At 44.8% G+C, this 23,136-nt stretch overlaps 2 protein-coding genes across 3 annotated transcripts in view; one reads left to right on the top strand and one right to left on the bottom strand.

Annotated features, from left to right (window-relative positions):
• The window catches only part of REEP1 (receptor accessory protein 1), a 106,500-nt gene that overhangs the window by 70,355 nt on the left and 13,009 nt on the right, over positions 1 to 23,136 (top strand). For both annotated transcript variants that reach the window (XM_073342861.1, XM_073342863.1), the window contains one exon: positions 3,097 to 3,265. In XM_073342861.1, coding sequence (XP_073198962.1) covers positions 3,097 to 3,265 — 169 coding nt within the window. The remainder of the gene's footprint in view (positions 1 to 3,096; positions 3,266 to 23,136) is intronic.
• The window catches only part of MRPL35 (mitochondrial ribosomal protein L35), a 31,652-nt gene continuing 18,904 nt past the window's right edge, over positions 10,389 to 23,136 (bottom strand). The window contains exons 5-7 of the mRNA XM_073342864.1: positions 13,501 to 13,526; positions 12,966 to 13,394; positions 10,389 to 11,277 (exon numbers count right to left, since the gene is read on the bottom strand). Of these exons, the coding sequence (XP_073198965.1) occupies positions 10,988 to 11,277; positions 12,966 to 13,394; positions 13,501 to 13,526 (745 nt within the window). The 3' untranslated portion in view covers positions 10,389 to 10,987. The remainder of the gene's footprint in view (positions 11,278 to 12,965; positions 13,395 to 13,500; positions 13,527 to 23,136) is intronic.

Here is a 23,136-nt window from a genome sequence, read left to right as displayed (position 1 = left end):
GCACTTTTCTTATAAGCCTTGATTTTCATTAGCTGTCTCAAGGCTCCCTGGGGAAGAAGAGAGATGGTCTTGTTGTGCAACAGATTTCTTGTTTTACCTTGAGTGAATCACTTGACCTCTGTGCCTCAGTTTCCCCATCTATAAAATGACATTATCATCTTTCTAGCTTATAGGTGTGTTGTGAGGGATAAATGTTTACAAAATGCTTTGAAGATGGTTAGACCAAAGGAGTGATAAAAATCTAAATACTATTTATTTATTTGTAATTAAATTGCAATGAATCGGACCTGGCTAAAGAAGTTATTGGCCCATTTCTGATTTTATTTTTTAACAAAAATTGTTTCAAACATTGAGGCCATTTTAAGTTTACTTGTGCACATGAATTAATGTTTCTCCTATGAAGAGTCTCATTGGCTTCAAATGCAGCATTTTTTCTTCAGGCCTCTAAATTCATCTCCCATTAAAAGGTTATTTTTTAAATTTAGTTACAGATTTAAAAATGAATTGCCATAATAAAGATATTTCCAGATATTTCAGATGAAGACATTCAGAATGTATGTAACAATACATATCCTGACTTCTTGTTTTGGGTAACATCAAGGTTTCTTATCCTTCAAGATGAATTTATCTTGGTCAATATTTGCCTCTTAGGGTTGTGAATGTTGATGTTCAGTTCTGCAGATATTAATAGTTGCAAAGTTTAGAGAAACTTAGCATGTGATGTATCTAATCAGTAACTTTTAAAGCTAAATATCTCTGTGGTCTTTTGTACTATTTTTTTAGTTTTCAAAACTAAAGAGAATTTATTATATGTAGGGATTTAGATTCTGGATCTCGCAATTACATATGCATATGATGCATTGAAATCCCTGGGACTACTCAGTTGTGTAAAGTTAAGCACATTCATAGGGGTTTTAGGATCAAGGCCTAAGGCAGGAAAGAACATAAATTTCTTGACTCATCATGGGACTGTTTTGAGCCAGTCATGAGTCAAAATGTCTTTTCTGATGTATGTAACAATATCTTACTGTACAGTAAAGCCAGTTACTACAAATTTTTTTATTTATTATTATTATTTTATTTTGCTGTTTAATAAATATTGCTACTATATGTCAAGTCTTATTACTGGATAACAAACCTTATTACTGCATAACAGACTTTTACTGCAAATTTAACTAGAACTGCACAAAACTACATATTGGCCTTGCAAAAGTGTGTATGTGAAACCAGATGTTCATGCGTATTCATGAAAATTCACATATTTGACCAGTAATGACATTTCTCAGTTTGTGGAAGAAAATGTGTTGTTTCACTTTGAAAATGTTCAAATTCTGCTGTAGTCAAAGTCATGCCATTTTGCTAATTGGGCTCAGACAGACATGTTGGCAGGCAAACAGCAAAGATCGGTGATGAAATGGTGAAATTTTACCCATAGACTGCTGAAAAGGCAAGATTTTCCTATAAAGAGTGACAGTGAAAAGGTGGGGGAAATGAGCTGGAAATCCATGGGCCAAATCCTCAACTTGTGTAAACTGTGATAGCTCCATCGACTTCAATTGAGCTATGACAATTCATAGGATCCCCCCCCCTCAATGTTTTGGATATAACTTTTTCAAGAAATAGCAGGAATTTTAACATTTTGCCATTGTGTTTGTGATGAGCATCCTTCCATATGGCTCAGTAATAAACCTTGCTAGAGAGTCTATGAATAGTAATGCTTGTTCTTTATTCCTTACCCTAAAGAGAAGGAATAAAGAAACAAGCATGCTTTACTTTATCAGCAAGAAAGTCAAGCACATTCAGTGGTTGTTTGCTGTGTTGTTGTAGCCGGGTTGGTCCCAGAATATGAGACACACAAGGTGGGTGAGAGATCTTTTATTGGACCAACTTCTGTTTGTGAAAGCGACAAGTTTTAGGTGCTGGAAGAAGAGCTCTGTGTAGTTCGAAAGCTTGTCTCTTTTACTGACAGAAGTGGGTCCAATAAAAGATGTTACCTCACCCACCTTGTCTCAAGCACATTCAGCACAGATTTCATCACAGTGCCACATTATAACCACACTGCAGTTATAACAGTTATAGACAAATATAATGGACACACAGATTATATTCATACCTCATTTCTTTGTTCGGAAGCTCTCCATGGGACCATTGATTAGATGGCACTACTGTGGCGTAGCGTGTATTAAAAATAAAGCCACTCATCTCCTTAGTTCTAGACCAAATGAAGCTATCACTTGGTTGCAATAATAAAGGTAGCTTCTGAGAGTGGCCCAGAGACAGGAAGGAAAGTGGAAGAAAGGATTTAGGCATCCAGTCATGGGGAAGATAGGAGAGTGAAGTGGGGAAGATTGGATTTTTAAATTACCTCTGTTCAAGGGGCATGGTTGTCAAGATGAAAAACCAGCAGAGGGAAACATCTGTGTCCATGGTATTGTCACCACTCAAGAAACACAGCATACACCATCTATCTAAAATGCCCTTTTGTTTTAGAACAAGATAAACAAGAAAGAACAAAAGTAAAGTCTCCTAGGAAGAGCACAGTATATAGGCTAGTCTACACTAGAAAGGCTTTGCTATTATAGCTATATCATCATCTTATACTGACATAAGGAGCTTTTTTGCCAGTATAGTTAAACCACCTCCTTGAGTGACTTAGCTCAACAGACAAAAGGACTGTCTTGCGGGTATAGCTGTGTCTGCATGGCAGGTTTTGTTGGCATAGCTACATCAATCAGGTGTGTCCTTTTTTTTTTTTTGGACCCCTTTCTGACATAGTGTAGACCTGGCCCATGTGTCCCCTTTAAAAGGCTGCAGCAAGCCTGAGGGGAGAGAGATCTCCCGTCAACTTAATAACTCCTCCCTCCGTCAGAGGTGGTAGCTATGTTGGTGGGAGAAGCTCTCCTGCTGACATAGGGCTGTCTACACCAGCACTTAGGTCGGTATAACTGACCAGGAGTGTGAATAATCCACAACCCTGAGCAATGCATAACTTACATTTCTCAAAGTAACCTGTAGTGTAGACAAGGTCTTAGAAGGAGGGGAGCTTAAAATGTTGTGTCATGGACTCTGACTTGTGTGTATTGTTTGTTTGACCAGGGACAAGGGGCTCTGTCTGAGAGACTCAGGAGCTTTAGCATGCAGGATCTCTCAACCATTCGAGGAGACAGCAGCAGCCCTGTACCTCCTCCAGTCACTGTACGAACAAGCAGCAAACAGAGCAAGCCCAAAACATCCAGAAGTGCGTCAGAAAGCACGGGCAGCTCAGGTAAGTCTCAGCATTTTCCTCAGTCTTGTATTTTCTGGTGTTTTTTCTCCACTCACTGATCCTCAAAGTGGAGCAACAGCGGAATGCAGGAAGCACTGGTACAAGGACATGGAGATACATAGACGTTGCAATGCTTACGTTCACAGGATAGCAGCACACCACTGAAGCTTAGGGTCAGGGTAATTAAAGGAGGGAGCAAGATTGCTGTGTGATGGCCACCATTCTGGCAGACACCAAGGATTGAACCTTAAACTTCCAGAGAAGAAGAGTTTCTACAGCTTGAACTAATGCATTGGCTCTCAACCTTTCCAGACTCCCGTACCCACTTCAGGAGTCTGATGTGTCTTGCTTATCACAAGTTACAGTTCACTTAAAAATTACTTGCTTACAAAATCAGAGCTAAAAATACAAAAGTGTCACAGCACACTATTATTGAAAAATTTCTTACTTTCTTATTTTATAATTATATGGTAAAAATGAATCAATTGGAATATAAATATTGTACTTACATTTCAGTATATAGAGCAGAATAAACAAGTCATTGTCTGTACGAAATTTTAGTTTGTACTAACTTCGCTAGTGCTTTTTATGTAGCCTGTTGTAAAACGAGGCAAATATCTAGGTGAGTTGATGTACCCCTGGAAGACCTCTACCTACCCCGAGGGGTATGTGTACCCCTGGTTGAGAACCACTGTTCTAAGGAGTCAGGCCCTGGGGCTGCAGCAGATTCTCATCCTCTGCAGGGCAGCACAGAGCAGGATGTATGATACACATTAACAGTGGCTTACAATTGCACATAGACAAAACAATCCTGCCGCAAGATTGTGTCAATCAGGACAAACATGCTGAGCTGACAGCTCTCATGTACCAGTGGAGTCCGGTGACTGATGAATGTGGGTGGGTGAAATTGACACTCAGAGTCCATTTATCGTAAGGAGTAAAGAGTGTAGGGTAAAATCTTCAAAAGTCCGTAAGTGACACAAGTCCCATTTTCAGATGTAACTCAAGAGCTTAAGTCCCAATGACTTTCAGTGAGACTTAGTCCCATTTTCAAAAGAAAATTAGGAGCCTTACGCTTCTACGTCACCTAATTTTGAAAATTATACCCATGCCATAGTGTGTATTTTGTGTGAATTAGGTGCACCAGTGCCTACCCTGCCTGTCCTCTTGAATCACCACTGAAATGTACAGTAGATATTATGACAGTCATATTTTAAGATAATGCACTATAGACAGACAACTCATGAATAAAACCGCTATCAATATATGTGTAAGGATAGATGCCGAGATTTGAAAGCTATTTATGAGGGATGTCCCGTAAGTGTGGGGGAAGGGAGAGGAATAGGAGCAATTGCCTCTGAAATGTATTTGATTGGATTCAGCTTCTGGGAGGACAAAAACAGAAAAGCAGCACAAATTTTGCTTTGTCAGAAAAGTGTGGAGGTCAGAAGAGGGAGAGATTTCATTATAAAGATTTTTGCAAGTTCAGGTGTGAAAAGCTTTGTGGGCCCAGATCCAAAATGTGTGGCTTGAGCAGATAAATTTCAGATAAATTAATCTGAAAGCTTGTTAGTTAGTAGATTGTCCCAGACAATGTTTTCCAGAACTCTTCTGTATCACCCTCAGACCAAAACTCCTGTAACTGCCCTGCTTGATTCTGGGGAGAGGTTAGGTTCTTCTGGAAAGCAGCAGGTTTGTCAGCATTTGGAGGCTGGTCAGTGAAGTGAAAAGTAGAGTTGTTTGAAATCTAGTAGTTTCAATTCCTGGTGGGGTCTGTGTAAAGGTTTGCTGGGTTTCAGATTTATGTGAATTTGCACCTCTCAAGGTTTGCTTTGAGTCCTGGGATCTACCGGTAATGTCTGTTCCGTGGTTACCACTATCATCATATTTGAGCATCTTGCAATTTATAACCTTAAGAATTTGTAAGGATCTCTGGTGATGTTTTTTCATCCCCCCATTTGTAAAGGTTTGTCTATACACAAACCTACACCAAAATAATAAAATTGCTTTTAATTCACACTTGTATTATTCCAGTGCAAGTTTGTGTGTGAACACACTTGGCTCCAATTTGTGTGTCATATTTTGTTTTATTAACAGGACACTCTCAATCTGACATAAGAGGGTTCATAACAAAATAGGACATTCTTAATCCAAAATAAGTGTTCACATGCAGACTTCCACCAAAATAACCAATAAACCTGCTTTAGATATTTGTTTGATCTTGTGAGCAGACCAGCCCTTGTGTTTTGTTCTTGCTGATTTTGGCCTGGTTTCACACTGACGCCAGACATTGACCTCGGCTCTTCCAAAGCTGGGCCTTGGTTAACCGAACTGTTCATGAACCGTTCAGCAAAGCTGGGCTGAGTTCAGAGTCCCTCACAAAATCAAGGATCCAGGTGAATTGTGTGTGATTTGATGTTTTGTAATAAAATTTGTGAACAGTGTGTGTGTGCAAGTGAGAGATTTGCCAGTCAAGCAGTACCATGTCTGGAGAGCCATGGACAGGGGTAAGCAGCTGGACTTCCCACCCTACTGCAACCAGAGTGCACTCACACTCCTTTGGCAGAAGAATCCTAGCACCAGCAATGTAAGTTAGAGCAGGATTCTTTCCGCTCTAACTTTGTGCTGAGGCCAGGTGGCCCTGAACTGGGAAGATGCAGCCGGCTCCCTGAGGCTGCCACGGCTCTACAAAGTGGAGAATCAGGGCCAGACTGGGGTTTTCTTATAACTTCTCAAACTAAGGATTTGCAGAGCAGATGCTAAGTGCATGACAAATTGGTCATTTGGGTGTTCCCAAACTTCGATGCATCTACTAACCACAACGACTCTGGGAGTGAACATATGATGGGGTGGGGATGGGAGGCAAAATATGTCTATTACATGAACTAAGATACATATTGGGAAAATAAACCCCCTTGAAGGGATTATCTGTAAGTGAGATCAGAACTGCTGTCTTTCACTCTTCCTGCTATTTCTTTTTTGGACAGCAGCATGGTGAGTTAAGCAGAGCCTTAGGAATTGAGTTTAGGGTTTGGTTCTGATCTAATCTATCTATCCCATAGAGTTTCATCTTGCCCCCCTTCACTGTAGTACCTGACTGCCTTCTGTGTAAAATCGATAGCAAAGTCCCTAGCAGACCTCATGGAGTATTCATTAGGGGTATGGAATGGCTTCCGAATGAGGAGAGATTAATAAGACTGGGACTTTTCAGCTTGGAAAAGGTGAGATGTCATTGAGGTCTATAAAATCATGACTGGTGTAGAGAAAGTAGATAAGGACGTGTTGTTTACTACTTCTCATAACACAACAACTAGGGGTCACAAAACTAAATTAATAGGCAGCAGGTTTAAAACAAATAAAAGGAAGTATTTCTTCACACAATGCACAGTCAACCTGTGGACCTCCTTGCCAGAGGATGTTGTGAAGGCCAATACCATAACTGGGTTCAAAAAAGAACTAGATAAATTCATGGAGGATAGGTCCATCAATGGCTATTAGCCAGGATGAGCAGGAATGGAGTCCCTAGCCTCTGTTTGCCAGAAGCTGAATGAGCGACAGGAGATGGATCACTTGATGATTACCTGTTCTGTTCATTCCTTCTGGGGCACCTGGCACTGGCCACTGTCGGAAGACAGGATACTGGGCTAGATGGACCTTTGGTCTGACCCAGTAGGGCCATTCTTATGTTCTTATGAGTCTCCGGCACCTCTCTTTTACACTGGTTTTACACTGACATTGACTTGAGTGTGCCGGTTTGAAACAAGAATCAGGCCCTCAGTGATCAGATGGCTCGATGGATCAAACCTTGCTTTGCAAAAGCCATTTCCTCTTAGTGTCAATGTTTCTCTTCTCCATGTATAGGGATCAGTTGGGGGCATACATGGTAAGGACCAGACTGGGAGCAATTTCTCAGATGTTTTAAAAGACAGGTGCCACTTGCCTGCAGGTGAAGGTCACAACTTGTGAGTTACCAGTGCTTTGGGACTGAAGGGTTCTGTAGAACTCCCTGGACCATTTCCATCCCAAGTGTAACACCACTGAAGTACAGCCTGTTGAGTCCTTGCGAGAGAAAGATTTTGACACTCTGTCCATGTCTGATTTGTAGTGATAGTAATGACCATTCTGATGTAATGCTCAGAAGCTGGGTGAATGACTAAACCAATGCTTCCAACATAACTCCTCTGTAAATCTATTGAATTAAATAGATCTGTATGGATACAAACCCTACATTATGGAGCTGTGTGGTTATTCTCATATAACCTCCACACGTTGTGTGCAGGGTGGCTTATTCAGTCTTACAGAGACTATTAAAGGCTTGTCAGAGGGCAGTGTTATCCAGTGGTCTGAGCACAGGACTGGGAGCTTGGAACTTCTGTACCTAACCCCTGCTCTACCACTCCCTATCTGCAGTGGCCTTCAGTAAAGCATTTAAGATCTCTGTGTCTGTCCCCCCATTGTTACATGGAGATGGTAACACTTATCTACCTCACAAGACTGAGTCATGATTGTACAGAGCTTGAGAAGAAAAGTTAAGTGCTTTCTAAGTGTTATTGTTGATGCAGCACAATTGATTCTTAATGTTCGGCTCCTCTTTCAGTGTGCTCATGTTGTTCGGTGTGCCGAATCCTCAGAGGTGAGTGCTGGATTCCACGCATCCCTTGTGCGCACGGCTGCATTCACCTGCGATGTCTTGCTGTTTTTATTCTTGCTCCCTGGCTTTCTTAACAAAGAGGACAACTGAATAAGGCTGGGGCAACAATGAATGAGTTTGTAACTGTGAAAAACGAGACTCGGGGCTGCGCTGTGTGTGTTTCGTTGCTAACCATGCATTTCCGTGAGCTCTTTCTTTCACTCACTGACCTGCATTACAGAGGCTGTGGAGTGCTTTGACTTCAGCCCTGTGGATATTGGGGAGTTTTGTGCCACCATTGCTCCACCAGTGCAAATCCCCAGCATAGATGCATTGTGCCAGTGTAAAACAGGGCTTGCTCTGCTGCGATTGTGACTAAGCAAGAGAAAATGACCAGGGTACATCACACCAGTCCCAGCCTCGTCTTGCACTGGTACAGTGTGTCTACACTAGGGGTTTGCACAGATGTCACTACGTAGATGCATTTACACCAGTACAGATTTCTCTAACATAGACCTGGTCTATACCTAAAACTTAGATTGACCTCGCTACATCGCTCAGGGCCGTGAAAAATTTCACCCCCCTGTGACGTTGTTAAGCTGACCTAAGTTCTGGTGTAGACACTGCTAGGTCAATGGAAGAATGCCAACCTAGATACCACCTCTCAGGGCATGTCTACACTACAAACTTTTGCCGCCACAAGTTACGTTGGCATAAAGCCGCCACAGTTACTTTAGTCCTTGTGCACATGCAAACTTTGCTTCTTGCGTCAGCGCTGCGTGTACTCAGTAGGAGTGTTTCTGTCGATGCGCAATGTGGTGCACCATGGTTAGGCATCCCAGGGTGCAACTTGCCGCCATTCAGCTCACTGACTTTTTGGGAAGTTTTGGCAAAGCATGGTGGGACAGAAATGAGTTGGACAGGGTTAACTGGGACTGCAGGGTCAAGTTTCTACCCTGTCGTGCCATCTTTATCCCATAATTTTTGCACTTATTTTGAAAATACCATGAACCTGCATGGGACCTGTCGCTGTACGGCATCTCTGACAGAAGCATGGAGCCTGCTCAGCTTTGCACAGTTATCATGAACATTGTGAGCACAGGACGCATGGTCCTCCAGTATTTGCAAAACCACAAGAAGCGCCGTGGGGAACATGATGATTTCCTAGAGGTCAGATTGCTGTTGGATGTGGCGAGAACCAATTCAGGGTTGGTGGTGGTGGTCATGGAGCAGCTGGAAATGGCAGTGTGCCACTTCTGGGCCTGAGAAATGAGCACTGACTGGTGGGCTCGCATTGGAATGCAGGTTTGGGATGACGAGCAGTGGCTGCAGAATGTATGGATGTGCAAGGCCACGTTCCTGGATCTCCAGCACAGGGACACCAGAATGAGAGCTGCACTGACAGTGGAGAAGCGAGTGGCAATTGCACTATGGAAACTTGCAACCCTGGATTGCTACCAGTGGGAAATCATTTTGGAGTCGGAAAATGCACTGTGAGGGCTGTTGTCATGCAAATGTGCAGGGCCATTAATCGTCTCCTGCTATGCAGGGCTGTGACTCAAGGCAATGTGCAGGGTATAATGAATGGATTTGCAGCAGGGTATAATAATGCGTATTATTGCCGCTCCAGGCCAATAGGGGCTGCGGGAAGGGCGGTCAGCATATCCCTTGGCCCGCGCCACTTCCCGCAGCCTCCAGAGGCCAAGCACGGCGAACCGCGGCCAGTGGGAGCTGTGATTGGCTGAAGCGGCGGACGCTGCAGGTAAACAAACCAGCCCGGCACACCAGGGAGTTTCCCTGAGCAAGCAGCACCCCTAGTTTGGGAACCACTGCATTAAAACCTTAACAAATTTTTGGAACAGAGCTTAAAGAATGAGAAGTAACATTCATGTCCATTATAGTTACACATACTACATCGTGGCTCTCACGGCTCAGTGTATTTGAAGCTGTGGTTGTACTTAATGTCCCCTGGTGTGCAGTAGGGATGCGGCCCCTGATGCCACGTGAAGTGTTGATTGGGATATAGGGAGGTGCTGTGATGGAGCTCTCCATGGACTGCAAAGGGATTTTTGAGATGTTAGGGGGCTTATTCCTTCACCCACTTACTTCCCTGATCCTTCTCGCATGAACAGAGAGCAACAATACCCGAAGTCCAAAGGTGCAAACAATTCGATGTTTATTGGGGTGAACTTCCAGCAAGCATGATTCCAGTTTCCTTCCTTAGTGTCCTCCTTCCCAGCTCTGACACCACAGAGCCTTACACCTGTGTCCCTGTTCCCATTCCTGCCCTTAGCAAAACATTATTCCAATTTCCTTACCCCCATTCCCTGTTCCCATTTCCCCCTTTAGCAAAACATGATTGCAATTTCCTTACCCCCATTCCCTGTTCCCATCTCCCACAACCACCCCCACTCCCCCCCACACCCACACCCCCTCACTTCCTCATTGACTACAGATTATATAGTAAAACTTGAGTTCCGCTTAGCTATACCTTAACCAATCATTTTCCTGAAATTTAACTAACCAATCCTAACATATTGTAACATGATTATGTAACCAATTATATCCCACCACCTTAATTAGTTTACACCCAGCAAAATTAATTATACAGCAGACAGGAACAATCACAGAACCAGACAGAGATTATACAGACAAACAAGAGCAAAGTGGGAACTATAATGACAAAACAATACAGAAGTGAGGATTTCACATCCCAGTATTGATAAGTTCTTGCCAGACAGGATGCTGTTTCCTTTTACATTTTCTAGGCACTTCCCTTTCTCTGGAGGCGATAGGCATTATCAGGACAGGATTGTATTCCTAACAGCCCAATAGCACCTTCTTTCAGTGTGACTAGTTTGGAATGTGAGGATGTGACCGGTCGCTTCCTAGCTTATGGCTGCCTCTGCTGCTTAGCCAAAGGCCTTAGCCTAAGAACAGGGCCTCAGACTGTCACAGTAAGAGAAGGCCCTTACACCAGCAGACAGTGATTTTGATTCTTTCTTTTATACCTCTAGAACTAGCCAAGTGATAAGAATACCCCTAAATTCTTAAAGTACAGGCCTTTGCAGACAGGCCTGAATATCTTTATCCTAACAGTCCACAAGAGTCTGCAGCATCCATGTTTGCTGCCAGAGAAGCCCCATTATATTCCAGTGCATCTCCCTCTCTGACTCCTGGGCCTTTCTCCTGTCCACTCTTTCCTTCTCCATATAGTTTGCAATATTCATCCTCCAGATCCCCTGGTCATGGTCTGATGCAGCACTGGCTTGTAGGATCTCACTGAACATGTCATCTCGAGTCCTCTTCTTTCTCCTCTTTATTGGGCTCAGGTGTACCCTGGGTGTGGAGGGGGCATCCCTCAAGGCTTTAGCAACAGCAGCTGCAGATAAAACACACAGAGGTACCATTGTCAGTATTGTCACAGCAGAAGTGAAGAATCAGAATTCCCGTCCCTAGCTCCTCTAAAGTTTTAAACCAGACATGGTTATTGACACTTCTATTTCAGAGGGCTTGTACATGGCACCTCTCACAGCCACAGATGACCAGTGCCTGGTGATAGTGGGGGGGCAGAGAGAGGGCAGCCAGCTTCAGCAGTGTTACTGAGCATGGTCAATCTGGGTGAGCGTGCTCAGTACAAGCCAAGCAGCCAGTCTGGGGTGGGTGGGCTCATCACCCCTCATGCCCCCCCATGTGTCACCTCTGCTCACAGCACCGGCCCTGGTGAGTATGGCCTGAGATCGGAATTGCTCGGTTGCATGAAGCTATGAATATAGGGCAATGGCACTGAATATCGGCATCATTTTCTACTGGGGGTGATTCTAGCTGATATCTCACTCCTGAGGGTAACAAAGGCACTGAGAGCACAGCTGCTGCTGGTGTCCCAGAGCTGCCTGAGCCCATGTGCCACTAGCCTCTTTACTGAAATGGTGACTACCAAAGTTATTGCTAACTGTCGTGGGAAAGTGTCCTACCACAGAGGTAGAAATAAGGCAGCCATGCCTAGAAACCTTCAGGAGAGGATTGCAGAGTACCTCCATGAATGTTTCATCAAGGATTCAAGGGACATCCCTGTCAGGGTTCCCTCCCCACTCTGAACTCTAGGGTACAGATGTGGGGACCCACATGAAAGACCCTCTAAGCTTATTTCTACCAGTTTAGGTTAAAAACTTCCCCAAGGTACAAATTCTTCCTTGTCCTTGGACTGTATCACTGCCACCACCAAGTGAGTTAGACAAAGATTCAGGAAAAGGACCACTTGGAGTTCCTGTTTCCCCAAAATATCCCCCCAAGTCCCTTCACCCTCTTTCCTGGGGAGGCTTGAGAATAATATACCAACCAAATAGGTAAACAAGGTGAGCGCAGACCAGACCCTTGGGTTTTTAGGACACTAAAAACCAATCAGGTTCTTAAAAACAGAACTTTATTATAAATAAAAAAATAAAAGAAGCACCTCTGTAAAATCAGGATGGAAGGTAATTTTACAGGGTAATAAGATTTTAAAAACACAGAGGATTCCCCTCTAGGCAAAACTTCAAAGTTACAAAAACAAGAATAAACCTCCCTCTTAGCATAGGGAAAATTCACAAGCTAAAACAAAAGATAATCTAATGCATTTCCTTGCTTTACTTACAATTTTTGTAATCTAGATGCTTATTTCAGGTAGGGTTTTAGGAGATGGTTTTTCCTGCCCTGGTCCCTCTCTGTCCCAGAGAGAACAACAAAGAGAGCACAAACAAAAAAACCTCCCCCACAGATTTGAAAGGATCTTCTTCTCTTATTGGTCCTTTTGGTCAGGTGTCAACCAGGTTATTTGAGTTTCTTAACCCCTTACAGGTAAAGGAGGGATTTTATGCTACCTTAGCTGTATCTTTATGACAATCCCTGTGTACATAAACGAACTGCTCCACATGTGACCCCTGCCTGACTCTACAAGGGAAAGAAAAGCAGATAACAACTCTACCTCTCTTTGTGGTAATATACCTCTTCCAGATTAATGAAAAGTCATTAGCTGTGTCCTGCTAAGTTGGAAACGCCATCACTGTAACGGGAAATAAATTACACGCTTACCCGAGGTTCCTTCCCCAGCATCGGGCTCACTTATGCTCGACTGGTGGGACTGACTAGACTTCACTGGAGTCTCAAACAGGTCCTGGTTCATGGCATAGTTGGATCCCCCAGTCACATGTCCCCCATCCTCCTTGTCCTCACTTTTCATGCCCGGGGCTGTGTCTCGGGCTCCTGGGAGGTATCCACAGTAGTGTGCAGGGTAGCATTGGGGTCTCAGCAGTAGCCGTGCCTCTGTAGCAGCTGGAGTGTAGACATGCCCTGTAGTTGGGGGGTTGGCTGTCAACACTGTTTTCAGCACCACATCAATTAGATCAGTTCCTTGCCAGACGTAGGTCATATCCTTCCCTTTGCTCTTTATCCTGGTGGGAGGGAAAAGTCCTTTGTTTTGAGTGTGCCATGAATGGAGGGTTGGGCTGCAAGGGACATTACCTAAAGGTAAATAAAAACAAATCCTTGCTGTATTATTTGCTGATGGCACCTTAGGTAATTAGCAGTGAAAGGGGTTTAAAATATATTCTTCAGCCTTTGTACTTACTGTTTATTGTGTGTACTTCTGTCACCCTGGAAATGCAACAGCACAAAGATCAAAGGGTTGCAGTGCTCCCACACCTTCTCCAGCCATTCCTTTCCACAGGGCCCATTCCCCTCACCCACACAGCCTCAGGGCCTGATTCTCCATTGCTGCCTTCTTGTGTAGCCATTTGCCTACCTGCAACATTAATGCTCCATGATCTGGTGATTCTGACCTGGTAGCTTTTTACAGACACTTGGCACAGGTGGACAGGACTCCCCTTTGTCTGTCAGGGTTGGCCATCAGGACCAGGTAATTGGTCACTGTCCCTTTTCTTTCAAGTTCAGTTTCATTTTTTGGTTCTCAGGCACTAGTACAGTTTTGCAATGAGTGAACAACACTGCAGGACCATACAAAGACTGTTTAAAGCGATTCATATTAGATTTCAGAAGTGCCCCTATTGCTTTAAGAAACTCTAGGTTTGGACTATAAACTTGTCTGACAACATCGATTTGAATCCAGAAGTGTTTCTCATAAAAAAAGGGCTTAATCCTTAACATTGTCAGGTATAGAGCTTACTACCATGAGGAAATCTTACTTATGTCTCTGAAAGGGGGTTATTCATGTTATTAAACCCAGGAGTTCATGTGTGGCCTGTGTTAAACTTTACACACTGCCTTTAAGATTTTCCTTTTCTTATTCAAAATAAGCATTTACAAATAATTCAGCCACTGGGAGCATGTTGGTAAGAATACGCTGAAGCTCCATCTTGTGCCTCTACAAGCTGCCCTTTCTCTGGCTCCAAAGCAATAGTGAACTGGTCCCTGAGTAAATTAGATGAGTGTATCTTCTCAATTCTGCAAAAAGCAGGGAGAAAAGCAACCCAGCTCTGTACAAGAGCTTGAGAGATGCTAAGTCTTTCTACACTGTTATTTATCCTTGAGACAAGGTGGGTGAGGTCATATCTTTTATTTGACCAACTTCTGTTGGTGGGAGAGACAAGCTTTGGAGCTTACACAGAGCTGCATAGGCTCGGGAAGTAGCAGTGTGGGGGATGCTCCAGCACCCCCAGGTTGTCTGCCTGGGGTCCCACTGCCGGCTCCAAGCCCCTGCCACCCAGGGTCCTGACCACTGGCCCCACTACTGCTTGGGGCTCCACTGCCGGCCCCTGGTCCTGCTCAGCCGCCGGTCCCGCTCGGCCACCAGCCCCGCACCCCAGGTCTTGCTGCAGGCCTGGGGTGCTGCTCAGCTGCAGCGTCCCAGCCGCGGACCCTGCAAGCGGGGTCCCAGCTGCCAGGGGCCTGGGGGCTCTGCTGCCAGCCCCAGGGTCCCGCCCAGCCACTGACATCACATGTGGGATCCCAGCCGCCTTACCCCTGTCCCCGTCCGTGTCCCTGCCTCCCGGAGCCACAGCCCTGCTCCCGGCCCCAGCTCTAGGGGCGGTGAGGGGCATGGATTGTTTAGCCAACTAATTAACACTTATTTCAAATGACAGGTTTCAGAGTAGCAGCCGTGTTAGTCTGTATTCGCAAAAAGAAAAGGAGGACTTGTGGCACCTTAGAGACTAACAAATTTATTTGAGCATAAGCTTTCGTGAGCTATAGCTCACTTCATCGGATGCATTCAGTGGAAAATACAGTGGGGAGATTTATATACATAGAGAACATGAAACAATGGGTGTTACCATACGCACTGTAATGAGAGTGATCACTTAAGGTGAGCTATTACCAGCAGGAGAGGGGGGCGGGGAGGAACACACAGGTGATATGGTGTGTTTTGTCTTTCATCATTTTCCTCTCTGAGTTCATTGGAGAGTGTAGTGACTGTCTGGTTTCACCCACATAGTTGCTATTGGGGCATTTAGTGCACTGGATGAGGTACACCACACATTGTGATAGGCATGTGTAGGGCCCAGGATCTTGAAAGGTGTGTTGTGGGGAGTGTTGATCATTGTAGCACTGGAGAGATGTCTGCGAGTTTTGCATCTGTCCTGCTGGCAGGGTCTGGTGCTGGCTTACGTTGGTGTGTACTGGTCTGTGGGGAGTTTGCTTCTGAAAATGAGCTTGGAGAGGTTGCAGAGGAGGGGGTGTTGTTTGAAGGCCAGAAGAGGGGGTTTGGGAAAGGTTTCTTTCAGGATGGGTCCCCATCAAGTGTGGGTTGTAGTTGTTTGATACCCCAAATGGGTTCCAGTGGGGGTGGTAAGTGACAACAAGGGGTGTGTTTCTGTATTGAAAGCTGGTTCTCTCTGGATCCACGGGTCCTACACATGCCTATCACAACATGTGGTGTACCTCATCCAGTACACTAAATGCCCCAATAACAACTATGTGGCTGAAACCAGACAGTCACTACGCTTTTGAACGAACTCATACAGGAAAATGATAAAAGACAAACACACCACACCACCTGTGGGTGAACACTTTTCACAAAGCAATCACTCTATATCTGACCTCTCAATCCTCATCCTCAAAGGAAACCTGCACAACACTTTGAAAAGACGAGCCTGGAAGCTTAAATTAATAAATTTTCTAGACACTAAAAATCATGGACAGAATAGAGACACTGGATTTATGGCTTATTACAACAATCTGTAACCTAATAATACCCCCCCCAGCTGCCTTTCCCCCCTCCACACCCTCCATTCCCACTTTCTCCCCTGACTGGAGGGACTGAATGGTCCCTTGAAATATGTGTTACCTACTTATTCTAAACAATCTGTTCCCTTTTGTATTTATCTGTGACACTCTGAGTACTTGTCCCAGACCTGAAGATCTCTGTGTAAACTCGAAAACATGTCTCTCTCTCTCTGACAGAAGTTGGTTCAATAGAAGATATTAGCTCACCCACTTCGTCTCTCTAATGTCATGGGACTGACACGGCTACGATAACATATTTATCCTCATTTAGCACACACATTGTGTTCAATGCTGTACAAGATGCAAGAATAAATATAGTCTCAGCCCCAAAGGGTTTATTGTTTAAACAAGCAGGCACACAAAGCTTGTCTACACTAGGAAAATTAGAGGCCACTTTATAGCCATGGTGCAGCTGTAGCCATGGGAGCAATAGCATCAGTGCAAGTGCAAGTAAGACTCCATTGTTTTTCTCACGGAAACCTGCTCCTGTATCATTCATTCATTTATTCATATGAATGTAGTGTCTCAGAGGCCGAGGTATGGACCAGGACTTCATTGTGCTAGGCGCTACACAAACACAGAATAAAAAACAGTCCCTGCCCCAAATGTAAAACCATTATTTTTATTGGAAAACAGCATTGCAGGAACAATCTGCTGCTCCTGCTCCATGCATAATGCTCCACGAATGTCATTCACAGCCCAAAACATTACTCAGGAAACAGATATTAATAGTAATAAAAAACCAGGAAAAGGTATCATGAGCCAGAACATTTATGGCACAGTCCTGTTCCCTTTGCTGCAGATGAGGGTTTTGCCATTGGCTTCAGTGGAATAGGAGTTGACATGCAGCTGGTTACAGGTGTCATGGAATGTATTTTCCCATTTTTATTAATCTACAACCCCTTGATTTCCTCAGAGAGAGAATAAAGGGTCGGCTAAGCACGCACTGGAATCACTCCAAATCAAGTAGATCTGTCAGGATCAGACTACAGTGGAACCCTCTTATACTGGAGCTGTTTGTTTCACAGAACAGCTTAATTATGCAGTTTGTTCACTCTAACTGGCCTCACAATCTGCACATTGCAGGGTACTGATATAATTCAGGACAATCATCCTCCTTTTCTGTGAACAATTTCACTAACTCCAAGCCCATTGTAAATGGGTTCCACAATACACATGAAAATGTGTCTTCTTGACAGTTCCTGTGTCAGCCTTTCTTACTCTGACTCAGTGGTATGCCTTTTCTGGCAAAGTTCCCTCCAGTGGCTTTTAAAGAAGTATTTGATTTACTTCTACTATATTAAGGCCCTGTTGAAAGATCAGGCTATAACATCAGGGAACATTGATACTATGAAATCACAACTTGGTTCCATTCTGGGATCTTCAGAAAGGGTTAAATTAATATCCCCAGTGATGCATGCTTGTTTGTTGGATGCTGGCTGTATCTGGAAAATGCACAAATCCTGATGGGATATTAAACAAGCTTTCTTGGAATTTGCACTTTTAAAATAAAAGCTGCTTTTTTTTTTTTTACTAAATACTCTCAGCTCAACCAATCTTATCAGATAGATACCTTTGCACGGATGAGAAGAGCAATTTCAATTCTGATAGTGAATAAGTACATCTGAAAGAGATTTAACAAGCAGAACTGTGAGGAGCGCTGTTATGATAGCAAACACTGTGCTTTTGGTGAGGGACCCTTATCAGTAAAATACTGATCAAAAACTGGGAACAGTAAGAAATGTTTAAAGATGTTGCATCCGATGAAGTGAGCTGTAGCTCACGAAAGCTCATGCTCAAATAAATTGGTTAGTCTCTAAGGTGCCACAAGTATTCCTTTTCTTTTTGCAAAGACAGACTAACACGGCTGTTACTCTGAAACTTAAAGATGTTTGTGACCAATGGGACTATATGCCTGAGCAGGGCTGAGGGTTGTGCTCCCAAATGGATGACCAATACAAGAATGTGTTCCTTTAAAGCAACAGTGCAGTTGTAACACGGGATCCCAGACTTGGTTGGCAGACTCAGTTAGTCATGCACAATGTGTTGCCATGTAAAGCCGGCTCCTGGAGCTCTCCCAGTAAAATAAAGTTGGATGTTTTCTGGTGTGTCCCCACAAGGCAGGGAGACATGTCATGTACAACCAGTGGCAGGGTTCTTAGGGTACAGCTGATCATGATCTTAAAGGCACATTCACCAAATTGTGCATTTTTAACCAATCATGTGCTAGTATGTTACAAATATGCCCAAATCCTTATTTTTAGCATGTTACAAATTACACCTGAGATTACTGAAATGGAAAGAATTTTTAAAATCTAATTGACTTTTCACATGTATGCTGTTTGTTTGCATTTTTGAGTTAGGACAATTAAATAGCTTAGTCAGTTTTACTTTTGTTCCTAGTCAGTTTCACTTATAGGTTCTCTGGCACTTGCAGAATACAGGGAAATATTGATTTGTTTCAAAAACTATTTCCAGTGGAACTTAAAACCACAGAAAATGTCTACTGGTTGCAGGGTTGTTGGGTTTTTTTCTTTTGTTTGTTTTAAAGCCTCTTGTTACAAACCCTAACTTTTGGGCCACATTTGAAAGGGATGCTATACAGGAACACAAACGTGAGTACATTACCTCGGAATTACAACTCATGAGTTTCTCTAGGCTTTTAAAATATTTTAATCCTTACCCTGCTTAATTCAGGGAACGGGAGGTTATGTACATAGAAAGTCAATATGTACGTCTGCTGCCCAAGCATGTTAACAAGAGAGAGTTAAAACATGCATTTCAGTTTAATAAACTACAGTTTAACCACTGGTGTTACAGGCAGCGATGATGAAGCTCTGCAGAAGATTTCTGAGCTCTGCAACAATGTTCCATTTTTCTACAAATGTTTTCCCTAAAAGTTTGTTCTTTTTTTTTCTCTATGTGACTATTGTGGGACTCTGATGTAAGTGTTACAGCTTTGCATGACTTTTCATCTGAGCTATTTAGAATAGACTAGCTTTCTCCTTGCACTTAACGCCTTAATCATTTGTGGGATGTGTTTTCATTAACTGATGACTCCGTTGATGATGTGACTAGACTTGTTTGCCTGATTAATATTGAGCCTGACTTATGTTTTGAAAAGATGACCCTCCTGACACCCTTTGTTATTATGATTGCTGTACAGTGTGTGGGGGTGGCTGTACTTAGCTTCTTGGTTTGGCAAAGAAACAGTTGCTGTGAGACACGTAATTTGTCCAGTTACCTTCTGGAAATGAATACCTTTAGAATCTAATGAATGAAAAGGGATTGAGCTCCAATGCTTTCATTAACTCATTAACTAATATGGAAGAAGTAAGATGAGTGACCCACAGCAAAGAAGATGAGATTTTGCTTTTGTGTGACCTTGTCTTGCATTATAGTAATATGATCTCTAACATGTGACCGATACAATATGTGACTCTGAACTATCCTATTCTCCTAGGGGAATTTAATCAGTAAGGCGATCATGTCATTGGGCAAAATGAGTCCTTTGCTCATCCACCAATCACATATGGGACCAGGTTCTGATCTCTGCTATACTGGTGTAAATCCATTGAGATTACTCTGGATTTTCACAAGTGTAGAGGAGAACAGAGTCCTGTCCATAATGCAGCAATTGCTGAGCAAGTGCTCTGCTACGAAAGCTCCTTTGGTGCTGCACAATGGGTTTAGTCCTTTCTCAAGGAGGATTTACCAGCCTACATCAAATCATAGGCATTAGAGATGACCACGACCTATTAGGTCATGTTCTCCATCTCCTTGTCAGTAAGTACAGAATTGTTCTCTGCTAGCTTAGGCCCGGACTCAGCAAAATACTTAAGCATGTACGTAAGTGCTTTTTACAATCGGGGTTTTAGGCCCAAATCCTCAAAGATATTTGGGTGCCTAACTCCCACTGATTTCAGTAGGAGTTAGGTACCTTAATACCTTTGAGGACCCGGGTCTAAGTGCTTTGCTTGGTCTAATTTTAAATGTCTGAAGCATCGAGCCTCAGTGTGCTGCTGAATGTTGTTTCCGTCTGAGCGAATTAAAGCCCTCAGACTTGGCTTGGTGATCATCGCAGCCTGAGGGGAGACACCCCTGTATATGATGGGCTTATAATTATTGGAATCATGGCAGCAGTCTCAGCTCTGGGAGCTGAGCCATAGAATTCATCCAGGTGCATGTGGAATGCTCCAGTCTCTCTCACGTGCCATGCGATGCTGCTTCCCAGAGCAATTCCTGTGCGTCTGCTTGGAGATGCGCAGGAGTAAGTGCGACAGGCCAAGACCCCATCCACACCCATGTAGTTCAGGCTGACCTGTGTCCCTAAGCATGTCTCAGAGCAGATGTGCTGGAATCAGTGAGGGAGGTGGAGGGATTTGGCTGGCCACTGTTGCTCAGATACAGCCACCTGCTGACCGGTCTGGGAAACACTTACAGTGGCCAGACTATAGGCTGTTCCTCCAGTCTCTACAGAAATGCTCTGTGCTAGAGCAGCTGGTAGGGGAATGGTGCTGATGATCTAAAATCCTGCACCAAAGCTTCAGATCATAATAAAACATTTTAGGAAGCACGAAAAGGTCACCCAGCCACACGTGCCCTCCCTTTCAAAGGGCATGTCAGTCCCAGTGTATTTCTATATCCTTCAATCCACTCCTTCTCCTGAAACAAATCGAGCTATCTCTGGGACTCGTCAATATGCTCTTTGCCTCAGTATCTTTTCCCAGTTGCTTATTGCACATGTTGTTTATTGGTCAGGCTAGTGCCCTTAGCATGAAGTACAAAGTTCCCTGTTTATTCTTAGTTTCTCCTGCAGCAAAACCTGGTTTAGAGAATTTACCTCCATCGCCATTATCCATTTCTCTTCTCCACCGTCATGGCCACAGAAACCATCCCTACAGCTGACACTAATTGACACTCTTGTTGGCAGCCCTTCTTCAGTAACAGCCCTGCTGTGGAACTAGTGTATGCTGTGCCGTGTTGAACCACAACTGCAGAATACTGCTCTCCCCGTCTGTGTTCGGAGGCGACGCCCTGTACACGGATCTCCTCCCTGCTGCACTGCAGAGGGTGTGGGATCAGTCACCTCCATGGCACCTCCTATCCCTCCACTCTGGATTCCATGGAAGGTACTTCCTGGGTCCAAAACCCACAGAGTAGGGCGGTTTAGACAGTCATTGTCCCCCCTCCCCTCCCTCCTGGAGTCCAGGTTGCTAGCAGAACACAAGTGGCTAAAGTCTGGCAGGTTTTTGGTGGCTTCTATGAAGTGAGTTGGAGGGTCTCAGTCCAATTCCTGGGGGACAAGTGCCCATCTAGCAAAATCACCATCATCAACAGAGTTAATTGGCTGTCGGCAAAGAGAGGTAAAGGACTAAAACAGCTGGAGACTGAACCCTCAGGCTTCTAGAGAGGTGCCTGCAGGGCAGGGTAAAGGCACCACGCTGGTGGAGCACTGCAGCTGCTACTCATGGAGTATCAGTCCTGGGGACAGGCTGCCCATCTGGCATTTATGTACCAGCACCAAATTCAAAAGAGAGAGAGAAACTAGCAACAATGTGAGCCTAAGAAAGGTGTGATTCTCTCAGAGATTGGCAGGGCTGTTGGTCCCTTCCCTGTGTCTCCTGTTGTCTGGTGAAATGCTGGCTTTAGGGATAAGGGGTTGAGTGCATTTGATCATGTAAAGTTTGCATGTTTCCTCGGGCGGCGGGTGAAACTTCCCTGAGGAGCAGCTAGCCCCCTGCTCTGCCTCTTTTGGCCACCGTCCCACCTCTGAGGCCACGCACCCGCTCGCTGCTCTCAGCTCGCTGCTCTCAGCCTCTCCGTGGCCCCGGCCAGGGTGGGATGGGAGGGGGCAGAGAACTCAGTCAGGACCAGGGGAGCGGCGCTGAGAGCTCGGCCCTGCCTGGGGTCAAGCTCTCAGCCTCGGCTGGGACCGCAGCGGAGCTCTCGGCCCGAGCTGGAGCTCTGAGCCCAGAGCCCTTTCCTCGTTCCGCCTGCGGCCCCATCCATGGCCCCACCACATTCTGCCGCTTCCCCCACAGCCTCACCCCCATTCCGCCTCTGCTCCACCTCTTCCCTCCAAGCCCTGCCCCCTGCTTGGTCCATCCCCCACTCCCCCTGTGGCCCCAAGACCGGAGCTCTGTGGCCCTGCTGCATCCCTGGCCAGAGTCAAGCTCTCAGCCTCAGCTAGGACCATGGCAGAGCTCTCGGTCCTAACTGGAGCTCTAAGCCTGGAGACCCTCCCCTGTTTGGCCTCTTCCACCCGCAGCCCCGCCCAGGACCCCACCCCATTCTGTCCCTTCCCCTGCGGTCCTGTCTCTGTTCCACCCCCACTCCGCCTCTTTCCCCTCAGACACCCTGCCCCCCGCTTGCTTCTGCCCCCCTCCCTACCACTGAGGCCCTGAGACTGGCCGCGGCAGGGAGCAAGAGCTCCTCCAGCCCTGCGGGTGTGGCAGGAGGAGATCTTCCTGGGGGCCTCAAATCTGCCACTGCCTGCCCACTGGCAGCGCGAGGTCTGGGGAGCTTTAGCATTCCCCAGCCTCTATTACGTGCCACCCAAGATGTTTCTGTGCATTTTTGGTTTTAGTTGCATGTGGTTCTGTAGCCTGTTTACTGATTCTGCTGGATAGTCTAGGTAATTCCTCAACAACACCGCTTGTTGACTCCCTGTCCAAGGGAATGTCATTGTCCATGTTTGGCAGCACATGGCTTGAGTTGCATTATTTTACTGGTTTAACCATTGTTGTGTTTCTCTAAAAATAGTGCAGCTGGGGTACAAGACAAAAGATTATAATTTCTTTGGGAGTGGGTAGAAACTGGGCTTGCTCACAATGGGGAAATATTTTAACCGGTTCTAAAACTGGTTCAGTTAAACTGATTCTAAAAATGACTAGCGCCATAATATAGACCCAGTTATAGGTGGTTTAAGGCAGCCTGACCCTTTTTTACTGAACAGGAAACAATCAATCAGACTGCTTTAAACTGCCTCAAACTCACCATACACTGTCGTTCTTAGACCAGT

This window comes from Lepidochelys kempii, chromosome 4 (assembly GCF_965140265.1).
Source record: "Lepidochelys kempii isolate rLepKem1 chromosome 4, rLepKem1.hap2, whole genome shotgun sequence".
In the NCBI taxonomy this organism is placed as follows: Eukaryota; Metazoa; Chordata; order Testudines; family Cheloniidae; genus Lepidochelys; species Lepidochelys kempii.
Note: the sequence above shows the minus strand (reverse complement) of the source record. Positions and strands in the feature narration are given on the sequence as shown.